General features: G+C 32.4%; 1 protein-coding gene across 1 annotated transcript in view; it reads left to right on the top strand.

The window, feature by feature from the left end:
* Positions 1 to 21,089, top strand: part of LOC128241119 (cell adhesion molecule DSCAML1-like) — a 41,391-nt gene extending 20,302 nt beyond the window's left edge. Inside the window, exons 5-9 of the mRNA XM_052958095.1 lie at positions 16,820 to 17,004; positions 17,621 to 17,863; positions 18,670 to 18,957; positions 19,461 to 19,745; positions 20,776 to 21,089. Coding sequence (XP_052814055.1) covers positions 16,820 to 17,004; positions 17,621 to 17,863; positions 18,670 to 18,957; positions 19,461 to 19,745; positions 20,776 to 21,089 — 1,315 coding nt within the window. The remainder of the gene's footprint in view (positions 1 to 16,819; positions 17,005 to 17,620; positions 17,864 to 18,669; positions 18,958 to 19,460; positions 19,746 to 20,775) is intronic.
* Positions 21,090 to 21,920: the final 831 nt, after the last annotated feature.

The following is a 21,920-nucleotide window of genomic DNA, read 5'->3' as shown; positions in this document are numbered from 1 at the left end:
GCGTTTTTGATGTAAATTGTGGAGTCCGTATCCGCCACCTTATAGTAATAAATAATATACGTATGGACCTCTTTGAAAACACACATAATTTTCATTCGCATTCGCACGTTTGAGTAAGCCACCTTGATATTTTAATCATGTAATGGTCTTGTGTTAGTACTTGTAAAAAACTTCCCGCTTTAAAGTGCTCAATTAAGACTACTGTAATTAATCGAGGGCTTTGTATTACACGTCCTGTTTGTAGAAGTATCCTTATTTCCCAATATGAACAATTCAAGTATGTAATTAAAAACTTAAGTTCCGTGTTCTTAATATATGACATAGTTTCATATAAGTTTACTGATATATCGATATGTAGGTAGGCTCAATATATGAGGAAGAGTTTCATTTGCTACAATAGTTATACCACAATTATGAAAACAACTATTTAACAACATGTTTATGCACGTCTTTCAGATTTAAAAATTACTAAATATCCGTAAAAATCGTACTATATATAGTTATAAGAACGTTTAAAAATAAATTCAATTAAAAGTCAGAATCCAACATAATGTTATGGTAAATGAAGGCTGTATAATTGTAAAGAATGCTTAGTCACTTCTCTAATTCAAAATCAGTCTCGTTAAACCAGTTTCTAAATACAAGTGGCATGAAATTAAACTTTATATACATTTATATTAAAAAAGTGGACACTACATGATAAGTAAGCTTTCGATGCAATTTCAATATGTGAGTTTTAAGATTGACAATTTGTATAACCTAAAAAAATATTATTTTTTCAACGGCACTCATTGAAGCACACAGACATACAAGTGTTAATCTTCATATAAAATACTTTTGTTAAGCGTTTACTATTCATATTAATGAGTTAATACATGCATCAGTCCTTAAAACGCCTCTATATTATATCAACATATTTACACAAACGTATGTTGACAGGAATTATGTGTCAATCATGCATGCTAGTACCTGGAGCAATTCCTACAATCGAAATATCTGACGTAATTGCGGCACCGTCTTCATTCGCGTACATGGCTCTCATAAACGAAGTACTTCAGCATCCCTGCACGTGGCGACAGAAAAACTCAAGTAGTTTATGTGTTCGAGAGATGTTATATAAATTTGAAACAAGAGATGTTTGTCAAACATAATGCTCCACCCCCCCCCCCCCTTCTGAGCGTCATGTTGTCAGGATTATATAGACAATTGAATGAAATATGCATGGGCCGAAATGACAGCTGATTTGTCACGACAGGGCACTAAATATGTTATTTAGCATTAGCTGGTACGTTAGGCGTTTCCTTTAGTGCACATACATATACATCGGACTAATTCACAATTACAGTTAAATGCCACTCTACTTATTAGTACAGTAAAGATGTAGCCATGTCAAATTTATTCCTTGTTAAGCGTCATCTGGCTAGTATGTTTTGAACCTTCCAAACGATTGAAATATCAAATGAATGCTAAGAAACTTGCATTTTTTAAGCCTAATCATAAAACCAGTTTACCTTATAAACGTACACATTTATTAACCTGAAATTATAATTGAAGCTTTATTTAAAATGTTACATTGCCGGAGTGACCCCTAGTATAGTTAAAATTACCAGAATACCATTCTATAACTTCCTATAGAAAACAACAACATCAATACTTTTTCAAAAGTGTAATTTTGGAAGTCTTGGGAAACCGATGATCACATACAGCAAACACTTGCAACATGAACAAAGTATGTCAAGATAACAACATGCTTGACACAAATAGAGCTTACAGACGTGGTCGACTGGCCGAGGAAAACTGAGATAAACCCTCCTTCTGGGGAAAACTCAGAAACCTCTGCTCGTTTGGCATCCAGATTAACAGGATTTGTCTTGTACCACTAGATGTCGGGCCTCATAACCCATAACAATGATGTATAGAAAATATATTAATTACATGATGTATAAGTATTATATTAAGTTGTACGATGAAATATTACATCGCTTTGTTCTTTGAAGAGTGAAAACAAATAGATAATGCATATGATGAAATTGCATTATAACAGAAAACTTAAACAATAAACATTTAAAGTTTTAACAATAAATTGAATCGATGTAAATTTAACGGTTCCCCAAAGCTGAATGCCTTTACATTCATATGCGCACGAAAACCTGGTGCATATGAACCACTCGTGCTTATTAAACGCCACCTGGCGGTTATTCCATGAATAACAAATAATTTCTTTCTAATTCGTTTTACGCAAACGAAGGCAATTATATTTCCATATAACCTCCTATAGAAAACACCAAAACTAATATCTTTCAATAGTATTATTTTGGAAGTCTCAGAGAAGCACTTGGGACACCGATAAAATTAAAAGAACGGGAAATCTGATATAAATCATCAATCATTCTTAATATGATGATCTTTTTTCAGACATACCCATTGTTGATTGGTAATGGCATTTCAAAATTCTGTTTACAAACTTAATGCTGAAGACAATTATTTAAGAAATCTTTACACACATCTATTTTTACTAGATTCACTTAAACTTCTGTCCTTAACTCCATCGTTGACAACAGACGTTTCACCAGCAGATCTTAATCAGTGTTCAGTATATTCTTTAAATATCTTCAACATGAGTAGCAAGTGTCGGAATAAATTCATCTCATATATTTGTATAAAATTTCAATAAACAGCATAATCATGTATAGACAATATAAATTGGGATACACATAACCTTCATTTCAGACCAATGAGTCATTAAAGGTTTTACATAAGCTGAAACGAGTTCTATCTATGTTAATGATCGAACTGTCTTTATATGTGTAAGTTTTGTCTTTGTTTTATAAATATGTATTAGATACATAATAATCAATTTTTTTGTACGAAAGCCAGTACAGATGAAACCACCCGAAGTCACTACACACTTGCCCTTTTATCACTTCGTATTGATGAAAACAAATGTATTACAATAGTAAAAGTTTAGCAGGCAAAATTTTCTTCTCCATAAACCGTAAATAATCCTATATTCTGACTGAAATAACTACTTCCTTATTGAAGAATAACACTTGAGGCCATTTACTTCTGTAGTCGGTCCGGGAGAAAATCCACTTTGCCTGTCAAGTATTCTGGTAAAGTGTCATCCTTGTGCATCTGCTTAAATACGCGTATTCACAAAACTGTTTCTACAAAACAATCATTTATAAATTATTCATATAAATCAATTTGGTTAACACTCTTATGACTTATTACATTCGTATGAATCAATAAAACAACAATTTTAAATATAAACTAGTACTGGTGATGACACCGTACATTTAACGTTTCGTCTCTCGCGATTCCACCATGAATCAGCAATGCCGCTTTTTACAACTTCATAATAATATTTACTTACAAACTATTACTGGTGTTTCCACCGTATACGGTGTACATTATGATTCATCTCTGGCGATTCCGCCGTAAATCAGAAATGCCGCTTTTTATAACTTTATAACAATAGTTGCATATATAACCGTTACTGGTGAAGCCATGGCATACTATGATAAGAATAGAGCCTTAATGTTTAGCAAACGATAACAGTTATTAAGTGCTTAACTTAAAGATGTGCTCTTACTCCCAAATAAGATTTACCATAGTTAATTACATCGTTTAAATATTCCCAAAATGATGAATATATGTCAAAACAATAGTTGTTATGAAGGATACCGAGTTGAATTTGAACGAAATCGTATTAAATACGGTATTTCTACCTTATATAACTATAGAAGACCACAGTAAACCTTTAAGAATTCACCAATCATTATTTTATTTTTTTCATTTTATTTTTTTACGCTTTCTGCTATTCAGTACACGGTTAAATTTTCTGACATAAAATTCTCATAAATGCATTATTTAGTAAGTAGTTAAAGGTTTAAAGGTATCAGTCAAAATGTATGTTTGGTATGCATGAATTGTGTATGTATTCATTTTGAATAATAGTATTTTTTATTAATAACTTAATATTACTAACCTTAATTAAAAGTGAACTTTGTCATTGTACTTGCAAAACAACAACAAAAAATATCAACAGCTGCATCTGCTGCTGATACTTCTGCTGCTGCAGCTGCCGCTGCTGCTGCTTATGCTAATGCTACTGATACTCATATTTATTTGACTATCAGTTTAACTGTTATTTATCATTGCTCTAGACGATAACCTTTAGATAGGGGGCTCTAAACATGGCCTCTTAACCTGCTATATCGAAAAATGGATTAATTATAATTTCTCCGGACACCAACAAGTTAATTTTCGGACGAAGTGGTTGGGTTTTTTTTCACCGTTTTCTTCTGCCTGGTAGGTAGATTTGAAACTGGAACCTCACGGCAAACACACATTCAGTTGAACTTGGCCTTATTACACTTCAAACGAACGGATGTTTAGCGAAGTACACGCTCTAAAAGTTTAAACTGATTCCTTGTGGTTTAAGTTCATCGATATGTTTGTTTAGAAAAGCTATGAGGGATTTTATGTCTATGGAGGTAATCGTTTTTAATCATACCATTTAAAAAAGGGGCTTTCAAACTGTTTGTATTGAATGATCAAGCCTTCATCAGTTGGAGTATTTGAAATCATGAATAGATTCGTTACCAACATACAGGTGTACATATTTTATATATAAAAAGTAAATTACTATTTGTGCTAAAATTGAATAATGTATTATTAATATTTATAAATAATATTATTTGATACCTTTTTTATGAAAAATCTCTGAATAGCAAAATTTTAAAGCATGTTATAAATGCTAGTTTAACTTCAGCATTTATTCGTAAAAACATAATCATATTCTCGAAAGTAAAGCTTTAAATCAATGATGATAAGAACTGGAAATGGCCCTTAAAAGGAGGATTACAGTTACGTTACACCCAATACGATTGCACATGTCTAATGAGTTTAATGATTGTAACTTTGTATGAATCGTAATTTGAAAAGTAAAATCAACTTAAGTATTTCATTGAAATGAACAATAGACTTCATAAATATTATTGTCAATCTTTTAAAGATGCACTCTTAATCCCAAATAAGATTTACCACTATTAATTATATTGTTTTTATATTCCAAAAGGAAGAAAAAAATGTTAAAAATAATTGTTATAATGAAAGATATCGAGCTTAATTGAACGAAATGAGCATTTAACACGGTGTTTCTACCTTATCAGACTAAAGTAGACTATAGTAGACTACAGTTAATCTTTAAACATTCACCAATTATTTAAAATATGCGCTTTCTGCTATTAAATTTACGGATACAATCTTGTTACCAGTAGTTGATATTTTCCATAAATGCATTATTTAGTAAATAGTTAAAGGTTCCTAAGGCACTAATTATGTTTGTTATACAAGTGTATGTATTGCTTTTGAATAAGAGAGTCACTTTAAAGATATTTGGAATCACCACACTGAAGGGCGACTGTTAAGATTGATTTGGTGCTTAATGAAATAAACGGTATATTCAAGGTTCTAGACACCTAGTGGTCCAACAAAGGTAAAAACAGTATTTTCTCAAACTATGCATAGACTTGTCAAATCGAGTTAAAGGAGGAGGCCAAACTTAAATAATTTTACATGATTGAAAGAATAAACGCAACGATCATGTTGCTGTCTCACCTAAGTTTCCACGATATCAAAAAGCGCATAAGGGTTTTCCAGTTTAAATCATATCCATCTGTGAGTACACATACATATACCGACACTAAATTTAGTGAGATTTGCGTAATAGACAAACCCAGTAAATTTCGATTTGGAAAAACGCGCAAAAACTGTTTTTTAACATACCTTCCAATTCTACTTCATATGTATTTGGATACATTACCAACTCAGTGTTACTGGCAGTTTATACTTGTATAAACGATATAGTCCGTATGTTAACAATTAAATCTGTCACAAGTCAACCGTGACGTTACTCATTTTACCGAAATCTCAGAATCTTTTCTCGACTTAATTTTAGTTCATCATCAGATAGCGTTATAAAATGTGGTATTGAGGAACCATTTCTGGATAAATTAGTTCGTAATCACTGACCTTTTTATTTCAAATGCAAATTCAACAAAACGGTCAGATCAACATTGAAACGAAAAGTTCACAAGGTTTCTACATCAAACCCCGATCGCTTCTGTCATCGTTTGACTTGATGTCATGTTTTTAACACAAATATCGACATCTACGCTAATAATTTCACTAATCAACTGATGATTTTGTGTGACATATGTATATCGTCAAAGAAAACAAGATTCGCACTAAGGAACCCAGAGGTTTTATAAGGCAATTCGTTAGTAACCCCGTCAAAAAGGAAGAGCCAAACGGTAAAAAATGCTCATCACTGGTGAGCATAAAGGACGATACATAACCATGTTAATCATATTATTATAACTGCCAAGCAAACACATGTTATGAATGCTTCGAAACTTAGGGAAATACCTTCTCCTTAACAGACCTTTGGAAAACTTTATAATTTGTACTCGTCTTACTCAGGTATCCTAGCACATCCCCCTCTAATCCACGATGGCACCTAATCTACGAATCAAATATCGAAAGGCAAATTTTTTGAATAACTTGTTTCGACCACAGACCCTTCTTACTCTACTAACAGACCTCTTTGATGTTTTTTCTATAAAGGATTTTGATTTCTCCAGATGCTCTTGACTATATCAGGAACACTAAATCTGGCAAGGCAACAGGACAGGACTGTATTAATAGCTATTTTCTAAGTGGGATAGCAACAAAACTTTCCCCATCTCCTTCGATGTCTTTTTAATTACACTCATCGTCTTGGAAAGGTATCTAACCACTGGAGACTGGCCCATGTCTGCGCGATTCTTAAAAAAGTCAGATCCCTAAGCTGACGGTAAGGACCGTCTCATATGCCTAATCAGTGGCAATAAGGAACTAGAAACACTTTTTTATTCAACTTCTTTGTCATACTGACTTCTTTACTCCATTTGAGTCAGGATTTGTTACCAAGGACTGAACTGTAAATCAACTAATACTATATATCTATCTAACTATCTAAATATTATTCTTACTGCATTGCTCTAGATGAAGGTAAATAATTAAGAGCAGCATTCTGTGACACCTCAAAAGCCTTTGATAGCGTATTGCATAATGGCCTTCTTTTCAATCTTCGAGAAAGTGATATTTCCAGTTACCTATCAGTATGGCTTACTGATTATCTATGTGAAAGACAGAGCGTTGTCGTGTCAGACACAATGTCAGATACGGTTTCAATATTTGCTGGAGTTTTACAATGTTCAATTCTTTGAACCATACTCTTTTTGTCAATATAAATGATATCGATCGTGAAATAATATCATTTGTACGTCTTTTTGAAAGTGAAAATACTATGCATATCATTGTCGGTGACCTTTTTTGCTGCTCAGCAACTAAATGGTGACATGGGCAGAAAGGTTGCTTGTATTATTCAATCCAGCAAAACAGAATTACTTCTCATCTGTCGAAAAAACAAACAGACAGTCTAATCCACTTATCTTAATAATGTTAAAATAGAGGCAATTATTACTCATAAACATATTGGCGTCAATCTCCCCAATTATATTTCTTGTTAACGTCAACCGTAATCGATGTCATTTCTGCCAACTACAATATCCTCATGGAATGCTTTTCTGGAAACTGTTCGTTCCTCTACATCCTTGCCTGCCTTCAAGTACAATCTTAACAAGAATAAAAAATCAGTTCCTCATTTCTACTATGAGTGTGCAATATAAGTGCCACGATTGCCAGTCTGCGGTTGCACTTAAGTAATCTTAATGAACATTTGTTCTCTGAAACCATTATCAATAGCCTTAATTGCCAATGTGGTGAAATTGAGGACACCTACCATTTTTTCTTCACCAGTCACCTATATCATGCACAAGAACTCCACCTATTCGACAAACTGTCTGCTATTAGGCCTGTGTCACTTCAAATACAAATGTTTGAGTCGAAAAACTCCAGGGACCTGACCAACCCAACGATATTAAATAATAATCAGCACTTCATTCGCTAAACTCAACGTTTTTGACCTCCCTTAGGTAAATTAGAACACGCTTTATTCTACAACTGACCTGACCTGTCCATACCCTCCCCCTCCACCTGTACTTAACGTTTGCCTCTCTGTGGCAACTTCAGTACGTCAAACGCATTTTTACCACCTAATACTTTATACATTTGTCATTCTTCTTATGCATCAAGTTATAACAATTGCATTAATCTACAAATGATGAAAGCAATTACACTAGAACAAGCAGGATGAAAAAGTTACAGAAGCAAGGCAAATGCTGTAGAAAATATTTTTGCTTTTTGCATGGATCAATTTTTTACCTTTAATTTATAAGTTCCTCGGAAAATCCTTTATTATTGATAATGATTAAACTTTATGTATCCTAAAATGCTCTTTTGAAAAGTATATTGTTTAAATCAAGTTTTTGACAATTTCTTTTTTCTTGCAATTATATCATCGGTGTCTTGAACCTTTAAGGCAAACATTGTGACAATTCAATGGTGATTTTACATATGTCATTTTTTATTTGATTTTATTATTAATGTTTATGTATTTATGAGTTTTGTGTGAAATGTAAGAAAAGTGTTAATATAATTTTATTGTATTTTTAGTCACAACTAAATATCAGCTGTTTGAAAAAAACATAAGGATATTATTCCTAATGACTTGGCAAAAAGTAGGCTTATAGGCACGAAAAACGTCCTTTTGCTATGACAATGTCGGTTATAAAACCCGACAAAGAACTATAAATTGAGGCTTTTGTTAAATTCACCCTAATCAATGATGTTAGTTTATGGGTTAGATTTATACATTGAATCAGTACAAAACAGAAAGTATGTTATCGTTTTATATCAAACACATGAGCTAATAAAACAACAACATGAGCACCACAAAGTTTTATAGGGCAACAACCTATTATTTGACACTATAAAGGTCATTTAATCGAGCCTAGTGCAACATTAAGACCAAGTACGTTTTAAATTAAGATAAAGTACATGACTACCATATCATAACATTTGGAACATTAATGCATTTATCAAAGTGTGTAATAAATGCTTATATAATGTTTGAACTGAAACATGAGTAAACAGTAACAAACCTCGATAACTTAACAAAAAATATAAGAGGTTCAGTAAACATGTCTGGAAACGGAATATAAAAACCTTAAACAAATGATCAGATTTGTAAATCTTAGAAAAGGTAAACTACTTTAAATCTTTTGGATTGATCTTTTAGTGATATTTCAACAAGATTGAAACAGATTCTTTGGCACAATCATAGTGCTGGTTATTGCTAAATCAAGTTCACCAGTCTATGTTGTTATTGTAGTGAAATTCAAAGTCATAGTGCGGGGTTTGCTATAAAAAGCTTGACCCACATTCATCAGATATATGTTTACCAATATCTTGCAATAAGTATTGATTATCTAATCTTATTCAAATGGACTCATTAAAATGTACTTTGTATAATATCGAAGAAAACTTTTAATTATTGTGAGTGAGTTTATGCCAAAATCCCTTAATCCGTTTATTCATATCACATTTTAGTGGAAAGAGATGTACGACAACGCTGCCAACTTTCCCTTTACTTGTTCATCATATCCATATATATATTATCCATCGCCGTATGATCAAACAACTTAATTAAAAGTATCAATGAATACTTAAAGAGTTCTATGTATACTGATGATTCACTTACTCTAAAAATACAGTCATTTAAAAAGCCTACTGAAAACGTGAGAGTTAGTGAAAAATCTGGTCTAAAACGAAATAATAAAAATAAATGTTTACAAAATTGGTTCTTTGAAAGACAATAATGTTGTTTATTGCAAAGGTAAAGAATTTACATAGATATCAGATAAAGAATCTACTCTCGGAATGATTATTACGAATAAAAGAAAACAACATTTGACTTTATCTTTTCCCCAAAAATGCTTGAATTATACTCATGCTTAGATAGATAGATAGATGAAACAAAAACTTTTGTTTTTTGACCAAGTGTCTGTTATTAAGATGCATTGTCACACACAATTCACCCCTTGACTTGTCTTCAAAAAGCACCAGATAATATCATTATAGGTCTTAATTAAAAAAGGGTTAATTGCATTTGGAATGGGAAACCTGATAATATATGAAGACAAACATTAATTAATTATTTTGAATAGGGCGAAATTAAAATGACTGATATGTTTGCAGATATAAATACTCTCAAGGCAGGATGTAAACATGTCAATTTAATGAAAACACTCTAACTGATTCGAAAACGTTTCATTTACAAGAGCTTGAAGATCACTGAAATTAATGTCTTAAGAATCGAAATTAAAGAGAAAAGATGTTCTAGTGTAATGAAAGATTCTTTTTAGAATTTCATATTATCTACAGCTTCCATAATTTCGAAACTACCATGTATTATTTTTTTGCATTCCAGTTGGCTGGAAGGACGAACGTTTAAATATTGATATGCATAACATAACACAACCTTTTACTAATGATATATTGCTTGATAAAATGTTTTACTAATGATATATTGCTTGATAAAATGTTAAGGGTAAAACCCCGAACACACTCTAATATTAACATTAGATTAACAATAAAAAGGCAAAAGCTCATCAAACCAGAAGTAAAATAGAAAAATGAATTCACGGATTAGTATGTAAATATATCTATTAAAAGTCCCAACTAGGCTAACATAATTAAGAAACACATTTAAAAGTGCGTGTATACATATAATTGAGTCCCAAATGTCTGATAAATCGCAAGGACCACACGGTGATTTATTTAACAAAATGTAAAAAAATAGGGAAATCCTTAAATGGACCGCTAACTCGCTCTATACTTATAAGGTAGATAAAATGGGCGTAGCATAGCGCTTTGTAAATAAAACCTGCCTCTTATTTGAGTTTTACAAATGAAATTTTCACATGAAAAAGCTAAGCTCCTTAAGTTTCTTAAATAGATGTGATGCAAGCATTTTCGAATGAAAAAAAAATCAATGTCGTTTAGTGCAAAATCGCCGATTCCATGAGTCATTACTTATTATCTGATTACCTCCTTTTCTTCAGTTGAATATAGTCAGCTTTCAATTGAACGATTCTATGAAAATGACTGTAAGTATTTTGTTTAAAATGTTAAAAACAAAAACTTCTTAATTAAAATAGCGATAAATTCACTTTTGATCAAACTGGGTGTTAACAATATTAAAAAGGTTTAGTGAAGTGGATTGGATATATGTACAAAAATATGTTTACATTACATAATGAGACTTAAATTATTTTTATTGCACCATCGATAATAGATTAAGAAGCTTTCTGTAAAATTCATTAAGAAGATTTTGCCATAAGTCAAAATGTTGTTTAAGTATAAAAATCTGGTCACAATTAAAATAATTCCTTTAACGGAACAGTATTCGAACTGAAATTACCTTCAAAAATATATCGTTTGGAATTAAAGAGTAACAAACTCCGAGAGTGAGGCTTATCATTTTCTCCCTTTATCAAATTTTATATTTATAAATGTAGTACAACTTTCGATATTCCAGTATTGGGAGCTTTGTTAAGTTTCTCAAACAAGGGAAACAAAAAGAGAGATATTTGGCAGAACGAAACGGCAGACTTAAGGTTCTTGACCTAAAATGGAACAAAATCACAAGAAATTGTTTCCTATTTTCATGGCAACTGAACATTTCTTCGTTTATATGATTTTTCCTTATTTGAGAATATTTATTTTCAATTATTATTTTTGTTTAAACAATTACAACTGTTTATTTTGATGTTGCCTTGTTCACAAAATTTTCTTTTTCTTTAAAATCAGAACAAAAATAAAGCATTTTCTTCTCATATGTCACATATACCAGTTTCACTTCTGAAGTACATCTTTATAGCAGACACTTTTAAAATTATATTAATTGATATCTCATAAAATATATTTCAAAGATTATGTAAAATATATGTTATGTATGTTACTAAAATCGAATTATATCACTAAAAGCAATACTTAGTGGGAATTAACCTATATACATAGCATAACGTGGAACAAACTTTTAATTTTTAATGTTTGTGTCATACAATCCGCGTGTATTTTACTATTACTGTTCCAAATAAGTCTTCGGTCACCAACACTTAACAACTTAATAACAGAATTGGTCATAGACATAGTTTCAATAAACACTCTATAGGTAAGTCTAAGATTATCATTGGAAGATATAAGCTAAATATGGCATTCCTTGCTTGATCATTAAAAAACACATTTATTTTGGCATCTTCAACTTAAAAAAATACTCTTAGATATTAAAATGTTTCTATAACTCCAAGCTTATCTAGCGCAAACATATTACATTCCGGTCTCGGTCTATTATCAACTACTATTATCTTTGATTTATCTACATAACTTTCAAATTTTGCTGAAGTTTCAAATCAGCCATGAATACAATAAAATATTCTTCATTATTTGCGAAGACAACTGTATAATCAACAAATAAATTGACACTTAATTGAAAAAGAAGAATACACATTTATATTTTAGAAAAACAAACCCCTTTTTAAAAAATTAATAGTTCTTCTTAAACATCATGAACACCATATTAATATCTAAAATTGACCGAAACCGTAACAATCTTTATTGCACAATTATAATGACAAAAGAATTATGGAAATATATACAAATTAACAATACACATCAATTGTGTAACAAGTTTCTTTTGGAGAGGGACATATACAGTCGTACCAGAATGGAACAAAACAATTATCTTATTATGAGTAAACAATGTATTTCTGGCAGGTTTTTGTGAAGATTCATTGTGCAATGACGGGACTATTCAATCATTCTAACAAATACTTAAGCATAAGTGAGTATGCTTTTTAAGCCGTACAAATATTGTTGGTTTTCGTATTGCCGCTGTGGTACCCTTGCCAGTAGTTGTATTACAACAACAGCACTTTAATCACAATAACGGGGAAATGATGTTCATCTTTCCCCCAAATTAATGCCCCCACAACCAGATGCGGCGGGAAAGGGGGGACAATATAGTAGAAATCGTGAGTGAGGTCTGGGCTTGTCGTCCTAGCGTTACCAAAGCAACTTGTAATTATACAATTTTTAACTGGTAGTTATAAAAGGTTGTTAATGTTTTATAATATAACTTAACCGAAACGTTTTGTAGCATTATAATTGCTAAAAATTTACTTAATTTTTTTATATATTTCCTCTCTATACTCCTTGCCCTGCTTGCAATATCTTAGTACTTTAATTATCATTTTAGGTAGTCCGATGGAACGTCATTTGTTTACTGTTGACGATTGCCGTCACGCAAGGTAATTTATACTTACGTATTGGCTACATTCCTATTTGCATTAATGTATTGCACAAATGTATGAACTACATGCATTTAAATAAACATATTTGAAGATGTATAACATTACACTGAGGTCCTCTTTGCATAATGGTGACAGACTAGTCAGCACACAAATATTGAAATGACTAAACCTGAAGATACAAAAACAATATTGTAATATTTTGGTTTAAAAAAGCGAATGCCATATGTCATTTTTTTATAATACATGTGTAACCGGGTATACGATGTGTATATTGCGAAAGGCATTCTAAGAAGAGATAGTAGAAGGAAGAAAAGAGTTGAGCAACAGCTGAGATCTGCGTGTGATCTTGAGTTACGAATGTAATAAGTGGTCTCCAACACGGAAGAGTATCACGGACGACAAGTACGGTGAAGTCATTGACTTAAATATCTGTCTTTAAGTGGTCCAAGGGCGGTTTCGAAATATAGATTGATAAAAGGACACAAGACGTGTTGCAACGGAGATAATTCTAGCGACATCGTATTGAATACTGGCCCAGACAACATCCGCGTTCACAGAAAAAATACAAGTCAATGTAGCTGTTATAATGAACCAATTAAACTACCTATCTGGCAGGTCAAACACGTACAACTGGTGTAGAATTGTTTAAACGTATATTTACTTATTCATATAAAATTATGTGTTATCGATATTTTACTTATTTTTCCCATTGTTATAAATCAACCTACAGCCTGGTTATTTAGGTAATACAAGCATGCATTATTTATAACTTACATCCCTTCGTGTTTGTGTTAAGTGTTCCAAAATACTTGCACACTTGGACCTAGTGATTTATCAGTTAGTGAACTGAAGAGTGTTTAATGAAGAGGACGGTAGTGTTTTTCTGAGGTCTATAAGTGGAACTGCTCAGGAAATTTCAGCCTGATGGAACTGGCGGAGAGGAGAGTGCCAAACATTGAAACGGAAGAAGAAACTGATTGACGAAATCTCATACACCTGCAATCTGTAATTAAAGAAATATAACTTATTTTCTTACATTTAAGCTGTTTTTGAATCAAAAAGTGCAACGCACAAACGGTTTCGCAATATTGTTGAATCTTTTATTTAATATTACAGTTATACATTTTTCAAAAGAGCTAGAAAGTGTGATCGCCCTGTAAATATTAAAATATTATGTATTGTATTTATGGTGAATTGGAATTAAAACACCAAAATAACAGGACCGGGGAACGACTTAAAGTTCAATATGCCTTAGTAAAACGAGTTCAGTAGGATAATTATTTACTAAACAGAAACATTTATTTATAGCCCTAAAAGCGTCTAAGCAGAAATTGAACCCACTCGATAACATTTAAAATATCATTATCTGACGAGTCAAATGTAATAGTGTGCTCTGAATGATCTTTTTAACTGATCGACACAATCAGCATATTCATCATTTCCATCATTTTGCGCTAATACCATCAAATACCATCGAGTGGTTATCAACCCGTATACTAAATAAATTTTAATTTCAATGATATTCTTTTTATTTCAGACAAAATAGTATCATCTATAGTAACACATAAAACATGTATCTTGCTCGTTAATATCGTACCTACTAGGTCAGGATTGGGTTTGTCTCGCGGTTAATTGTGTCCAATGACATATATTTGCATATGCACTATGATTATGACGTTGTATGTGACTTGTTTAACGTTCGGTCCCTTTGTCATTAAACAATTGATGTCTTTTTTAACGTTTGTACAAATCAATCGCGTTGCAACCACCATCCCCGGGCTCTGATATTGTATATAGATGCACACATTAAACAAATACTGACTAAAACCACAAAACATAGAGCTAACATATTTAAAATAAAGCACCAAATATAGATAGCACTCACTGGATTAATTGGCTCGATGGCGAGGCTAAGCTTTTCCTTATGATTTAGGTTCAGTTGTATCTTCAATATTGACTTACATGTACTTATTAGTTTAAAAAATATTAATCTTTTTCTCAGAACGGTAGGGTGTATTTATCAGATAAGCAATCCTAACAAATTACTACTGTAGCTCCTTGAGAATCATTATATTCAAATCGTGTCCGAAAACTTCTCAGAAACTGCGGCGTCAATAGCTAGTATTTGTGCATATTAGGTTTGTTTAATTTTCCGACAAGCATTCATAAAGTTATAGTAAATTAAATTGTTTGAAAATTAATGCAGACTATGTATTTGTTTCAACTGTGTCCGGACTTTGACCAACTAAAATAACACTTCAGGTTTTTAGTTCTGAAAATAACAAGTGTAGCATATCGGATTGATCGAAAACATATTATGGCCCATCAAGAGTTTTAAGGTTGTATGCCGCATGTCGACACACTTATCAATCTAATGTGAATTTGAAAGCAAGCAGATATCGCAAAATAATCTTTGTGAGGAGCCGAGGGATATATAATTGTTAAAAATAACGAATATAATGGTAATGTGTGGACTCAAAGACCCTGCTTTACTCAGCCTTCAGTACAAATAGTCAAAACGTCATTTAAGTATATAAACACTAGCAATACACTTGTGAGATGAAAGCAATGTTCATATTTCCTACACATATAAGTTTATCAGTTAAAAACTAGCTTAATGTTTTAAAAATTCATCAATCCACATTACCTTATCGCAGGCAATGACAAGCAATCATCGGTTACAGTTTGGGGCCAAATATTTACGGATTCATTTTTTTGCCTGTCAACAGAATTGTAAAAAAGTATACCTCAACGATTTCAGTGTTTCAATTCAGTATCGATATATATAAATATTTACTTATCCTGGTCGTTTGTTGATTACTTACTAGCTGGGGATATGAGAGTCATAGCCAAGCCTGGTTTAATACATAAAAATATTTATGCAAAAAGCTAGTAGCAAAAGGTTTACTATGATGACTATTAATAATTAGTATTTTGCACGTTACATTAGTACTAAATAGTGTTAAGATTGACATTGAGGATGGACAAACAAGCGTTAGGCAAACTATTTAACTTATATTTGTCACGTACAGTTGCGTATCATATAACAATCATGTACTTTGTAAACAATCAAATTATATGAAGAAATATTATAAGTATATATATATAAATCAAGTAGGGTTAAATTCTAAACGTAAGCCTTACCTAAGTGTCAAAGAACTATTCAACCTTCTTTGATAATTTATGACTTGGAGCACTTTCTTTTGTTCAGTATGTTGAACTGAAACAAAGGTAGTAATAACAATAAAGTTGTTTAAAGTGTTCATAGTATGCAAAGCTGACATTAGGCTATGTACCCATGTAGGACTTGATATGGATTGCATTGATATGTGTCGATAGTCTTAAACGTTTTAATATACGATTTCAGGTGATTCGATATTTACATCCGACAATTAGTATGCACAACTATATGGTACTATAACGCTCACCTGCAACACAAGTGAAAGCGTTTCAGCGGTTGATTTTCAGAGAGAAACCCGTTTGGGAATATGCAGAATAGGAGAGGGATGTTCGACATCAAATGAAAGCAAATTTAGTTTGAAATTCAATTTACAGCCTGTTGGATACGACATATACACCTTAACGATAAACAATTTTGAAGTGAACGATACAGGCTTATATCGATGTCTTACATACGTTACCTTTTGGCAGGACTCTACAATACATATTACTCATGCAGGTAACTAAATACTTTTTGTTCCACTCCTGACAACAGCTCTATATGAAACAAAACATGAATTAATTAACAGGTTTAAAACAACATAAACACAAAGTGCGTGATATACAATGTATACCAGATGCACAGAATTTTATTAAATAGCGATTTTCGTGATTGAGGGTGAGAGCCCCATATTTAGATGATTTCGATGTTGGCGTGGTGTTTCGCGCTGAAGTGGGTGTGACCCTGTAAATATAAGACATATTTATCCAATTAGAAAAATCAGATAAACAAGGTTAAGCCTTTCTTAGTGCTTTAAAACTCTCAAGCTCTTTTTGTACACTTGAAATTATGTTCCTGGTGGTTTAAGTAAGTCGAAACATGAACTTTATTGCAAATTGTTTCGAAGCTTGCCGCAACTATATCATACTTCTATTGACAAACACAATTATAGAATTTGTTTACTCTTGAAAAACATTGTTGCTGAGAACAACATATATCATTAACATTTGAACCATTCAAATTTTGGCCTTCCTTAACAAATTTTTCATGGTGGAGGGCCCTTAAAATATGACACTATAGCATTTTTATTCCGAATTGTTTCAAGAGCATTATAATTTTGTATTTTGTTTTTCAGTGGACATTAAGTCAGTGACACTAACTCCAAAGACTGACCTTATATCGGTAATTGAAAATGTCCCACAGATTTTCCGGTGCGTTACGTCAACGTGTCGTCCGGTGGCCACAATATCGTGGTATCTGGGTTCCACGCAAATCACATCTGGCAATAAGTCCAATTCTTTACAAGACGTCACTACAAGTACACTAAACTACACCTTCCAGAAAAGACACCAGGACAAGCGAATCCTCTGTCGAGGAAGTAATGGTGGTCAATTACTCACATCTGATAATCAACCAAGACTTAACGTTCTTTGTATGTGTTATTTTCATTAAATTTTAAATGCGCTGGAATTAATATTTTTAAGGGACGATGCCATACTAACGTTCCGTGATTAATAATTAGCTAACAATAATGTAACTGTATGTTAAGACGTTGGATTTAAGTGAGTTGGACGCAAAATCCTTAAAATAAATAGTGCGTGTAATAAAATGATTTATAAATTTCAATCGCATATACGACCTTACATATAATGCATGTTTACGTACATTGAAAGAGGCAATCTATCGAGTGAGCCATATCAAAATTGTATTTAGAACATCGTACAAAATAAAACAATTCTTCCATCATGCTGCGCGAAAAACAACAATAATACTGTCTTACTGTGTGAGATATTCTTCGAGAAAAATCAGTGCAATTCAGCAAAGGAAATTTGTCAGTAGTTTTGATTTGAAAATGAAATACGATACCTTAATAATGTTTTTTTCTTCCAGGTACATACATTATAACTCATTTAGAATGACACTTACAAAACACAAGACATATTGCCGCCCATCTCCGGGACTGTCTGTATTAACCTCCTTATTGCATATAATAGAAAATGGAAAAGAAAAACACACCAATATATGAGACGATGCAATATGTAATGCACAATTGTCAGAAATACTACATTAATAGTATTTCATACCGAGTACTGATTTATTGTTTTAAAGCTGTGCAGTAAATGCAACGCATCAGATCGTATCTGCTGCCCCTTTCAAAAATCTTATTTATGTATTAACTTTTAGATGGACCAAGTAAACCCGTTTGCAGATTTGGTGGATCAGCCTTGTCCTCTGTTGTAACACTAAGAGAAGACTCAGAGTTTCGCCTTAACTGCACCAGCGACGGAAATCCGTTGCCAAGCTTTTCATGGATACATCCTGGAGGCGGACAATCTACTCGCCTCATCATAAACAGCATTAAAAGAACGCACTCTGGAAGATATAGGATAATAGCAGAGAACAGATTGATTCCACTAGAGCGACAGTCCGTTTACCTCAGACAGGATATGCATCTCACAGTGGATGTGCAGTGTACGAGTATCCTCTTTTCTATTATTAATCTTTAATATTGAATTAATTGGAAACTTTGTTGATGCTGTTATTGTTTAATAATAATATTAATTATGCTTCCCGGTTATAAACATAGTGATACATCAGTGAAGCATAATGATATATCACTGTTTCAAACATAGAACAAATTATTTTTTTCACTATTATTAACTTTTATCCCGCTCTCTTCGACAACATGTACTAGACTTTGATACAATTTCAACGACATATTTTCCGCCCTGACTAAACATTCGCATACAATTTTGTTTAATTTTCTAAAAAAAAATCAAATATCTATTTATATCCTTTTAATGCATATATTAAAGAACTATTGTTTATTTCTGTGTAATCACAACTTATTTCACCTCTTGACAACCGAAGGTAGATTTTGAAATATAAACTTTGGTGCTCACTCGGTGAAATATATATACCGATCACGGACGAAAACAATTATCCTCTATATAATGGATTTTGTTTTATCATAGATCCACCTGATCAACCACAGTGCCACTTGGGAGAAACTGCCATATCGACAAACACCGTATCTGCGATACGAGAACAAAATATCACAATTAGCTGTTTATGTGATAGCAATCCGCCATCAATATACTGGTGGTCTGGATATTCTTTTTCAAAATCTGGACAAGATCTACGCATTTTCGTTCAAAATGCAACAACTATAAACTTTACCATGGAAAACAGCATGCAGTTCACAATTGGAAACTCTACGCAAGGAAGACGTGTGTCGCCATTTGAAGTCAAAGTTCTTTGTAAGTAACTTTCACATTATGTATTTTGAAGAGGCATGTCTTCTTGTGTTTGTGTTCTGTCTTTGGCGTTTAACCTGTGATTAAACTGTTTGCTATTGAGCTTGTTTCTGTTGTTTTTCATATAAGTATTCTACTTAATAGCCCGTTCAGCTGAAACCAAAACACATTTCATTGATTATATGTGATAACTAGCGCGTTATTTTTCGTACCTGATATACATATTCCAAACAATAAAACCGAAAGCCGAGATCTTCAATCTAACACAAGTCAGTAATCTGCAATGGGGTAATAAGAGTTACATGACCTGAAATTAAAGTGATATTCTTATTCAAAATCAATACATATACATGCATAACAAACATTAATTTTGAGTGATGCATGTTGAACTACTTACCAAATAATGCATTTATTGAAAATGTTAATTTCTGATTACACGATTGTAGCCGTGTTTTTAATAGCTGAAAATGCTAAAATATTAAATGGTTGGTAAATGCTAAAAGATTTACTGTGATCTACTATAGTCTCATAATGTAGAAATATCATGTTTTCTGCACCTTTCTTTAAATTTATCTCGGCTTCCTTCATAAGAACCATTGCTTTCGACATGTATTCATCCTTTTTGGTATATCAAAACAATTGAATTAATTTTCGTAAATCTTAGTTGGGAGTAAGATGGCATCTTTATTAACTTTTTGGGACACATAAGTATGACTTGAATCTAAAATGCTCTCATAATATACGATTTGAATAATACAAAGATTTCTGATTGGGCAAGCCTAGTAGTTGGAAATTCAAAAAAGAGCCTGTGTAGTTACAAGGTCCAAAGGAAAATGACTTAGATAAACAAACGCTTAAACATACCATTTATTCATAATAACGATTGATGAGAACGCCCGCATTTTCTTTTTTTCTTAGCGATGTTTTCTTTAAAATAAAAAGAAATAAAAAAATATAAAATGAAAGTCTTTAAAATATAAACTTGTTAAACAATAAAGTGTTTGTAGTGATGATAAGGTAACTTTTACTTCAGTTCCTCCCGTGGTTAAGCCGCTGACGAACGTTACAGTAATCGAAGAAGGCACAGTTTCTGTGGTTTGTGAAATAACTGCTGGTGTTCCGAGCAAGAACGACTTTCAATGGGAAAGAATGTCTGATAGTTCCAAAGTCTCCATGGAGCAGACTCTTATTTTCGCCAACATTGATCGAAAACAGACTGGATACTACAAATGTACAGCTTCGAACAACATGGAACCCACAGGACATGACGCAGTCGTTGGCGCCAGTAGCAATACAGTTTACGTTGATGTGCAATGCAAGTCCAATACTGAAATCAGTCTAATTTGATTTTTAAGATTTGACATTGATAAATAGTACATTTTTTTTACTCATTGAAACAAATCCAACTTAAATGCTCAGCATGCTTAAAAATGATTTAGGGACATAAAACATTAATTTTAAAAGTAAGGAAGCAAATAATATAAATAATAATGCATACATGTAAAAATTTGGTGAAAAATAAAAGGGTTTCTAAAATTTTCTTGTATAACATTTGAAATATTTCACTAAATTAAACATTTTCTCTAAAATGTTTCATAAATATGACACTAGGGCTGGTTTCTTTGTTCTTCACCTATATAAATATATCCAATACCACGATTCGGCGCATGCAGATAATAACAAATGCAGTTATTCAGAATAGCGTTAAATAGAGTTCCTGATGAGTGCGCGCGTATTTTCTTTTATTCTTAGCGATGTCTTTTATTGGTCTTTAGAAAGAAGACTTGTAAAAGTAAAAGTGTTTGTAGTGATGATAAGGTAACTTTTACTTCAGTTCCTCCCGTGGTTAAGCCGCTGACGAACGTTACAGTAATCGAAGAAGGCACAGTTTCTGTGGTTTGTGAAATAACTGCTGGTGTTCCGAGCAAGAACGACTTTCAATGGGAAAGAATGTCTGATAGTTCCAAAGTCTCCATGGAGCAGACTCTTATTTTCGCCAACATTGATCGAAAACAGACTGGATACTACAAATGTACAGCTTCGAACTACATGGAACCTACAAGACATGACGCATCCGTCGGCATCAGCAGCAATACAGTCTACATTGATGTGCAATGTAAGTCCGATATCAAAAATAGCCTCAATTGATTATATATATTTGAAATTGACATCTTTAAA

This window comes from Mya arenaria, chromosome 7 (assembly GCF_026914265.1).
Source record: "Mya arenaria isolate MELC-2E11 chromosome 7, ASM2691426v1".
Classification (NCBI taxonomy): Eukaryota; Metazoa; Mollusca; class Bivalvia; order Myida; family Myidae; genus Mya; species Mya arenaria.
This window is presented reverse-complemented; position numbering and strand designations above follow the sequence as displayed.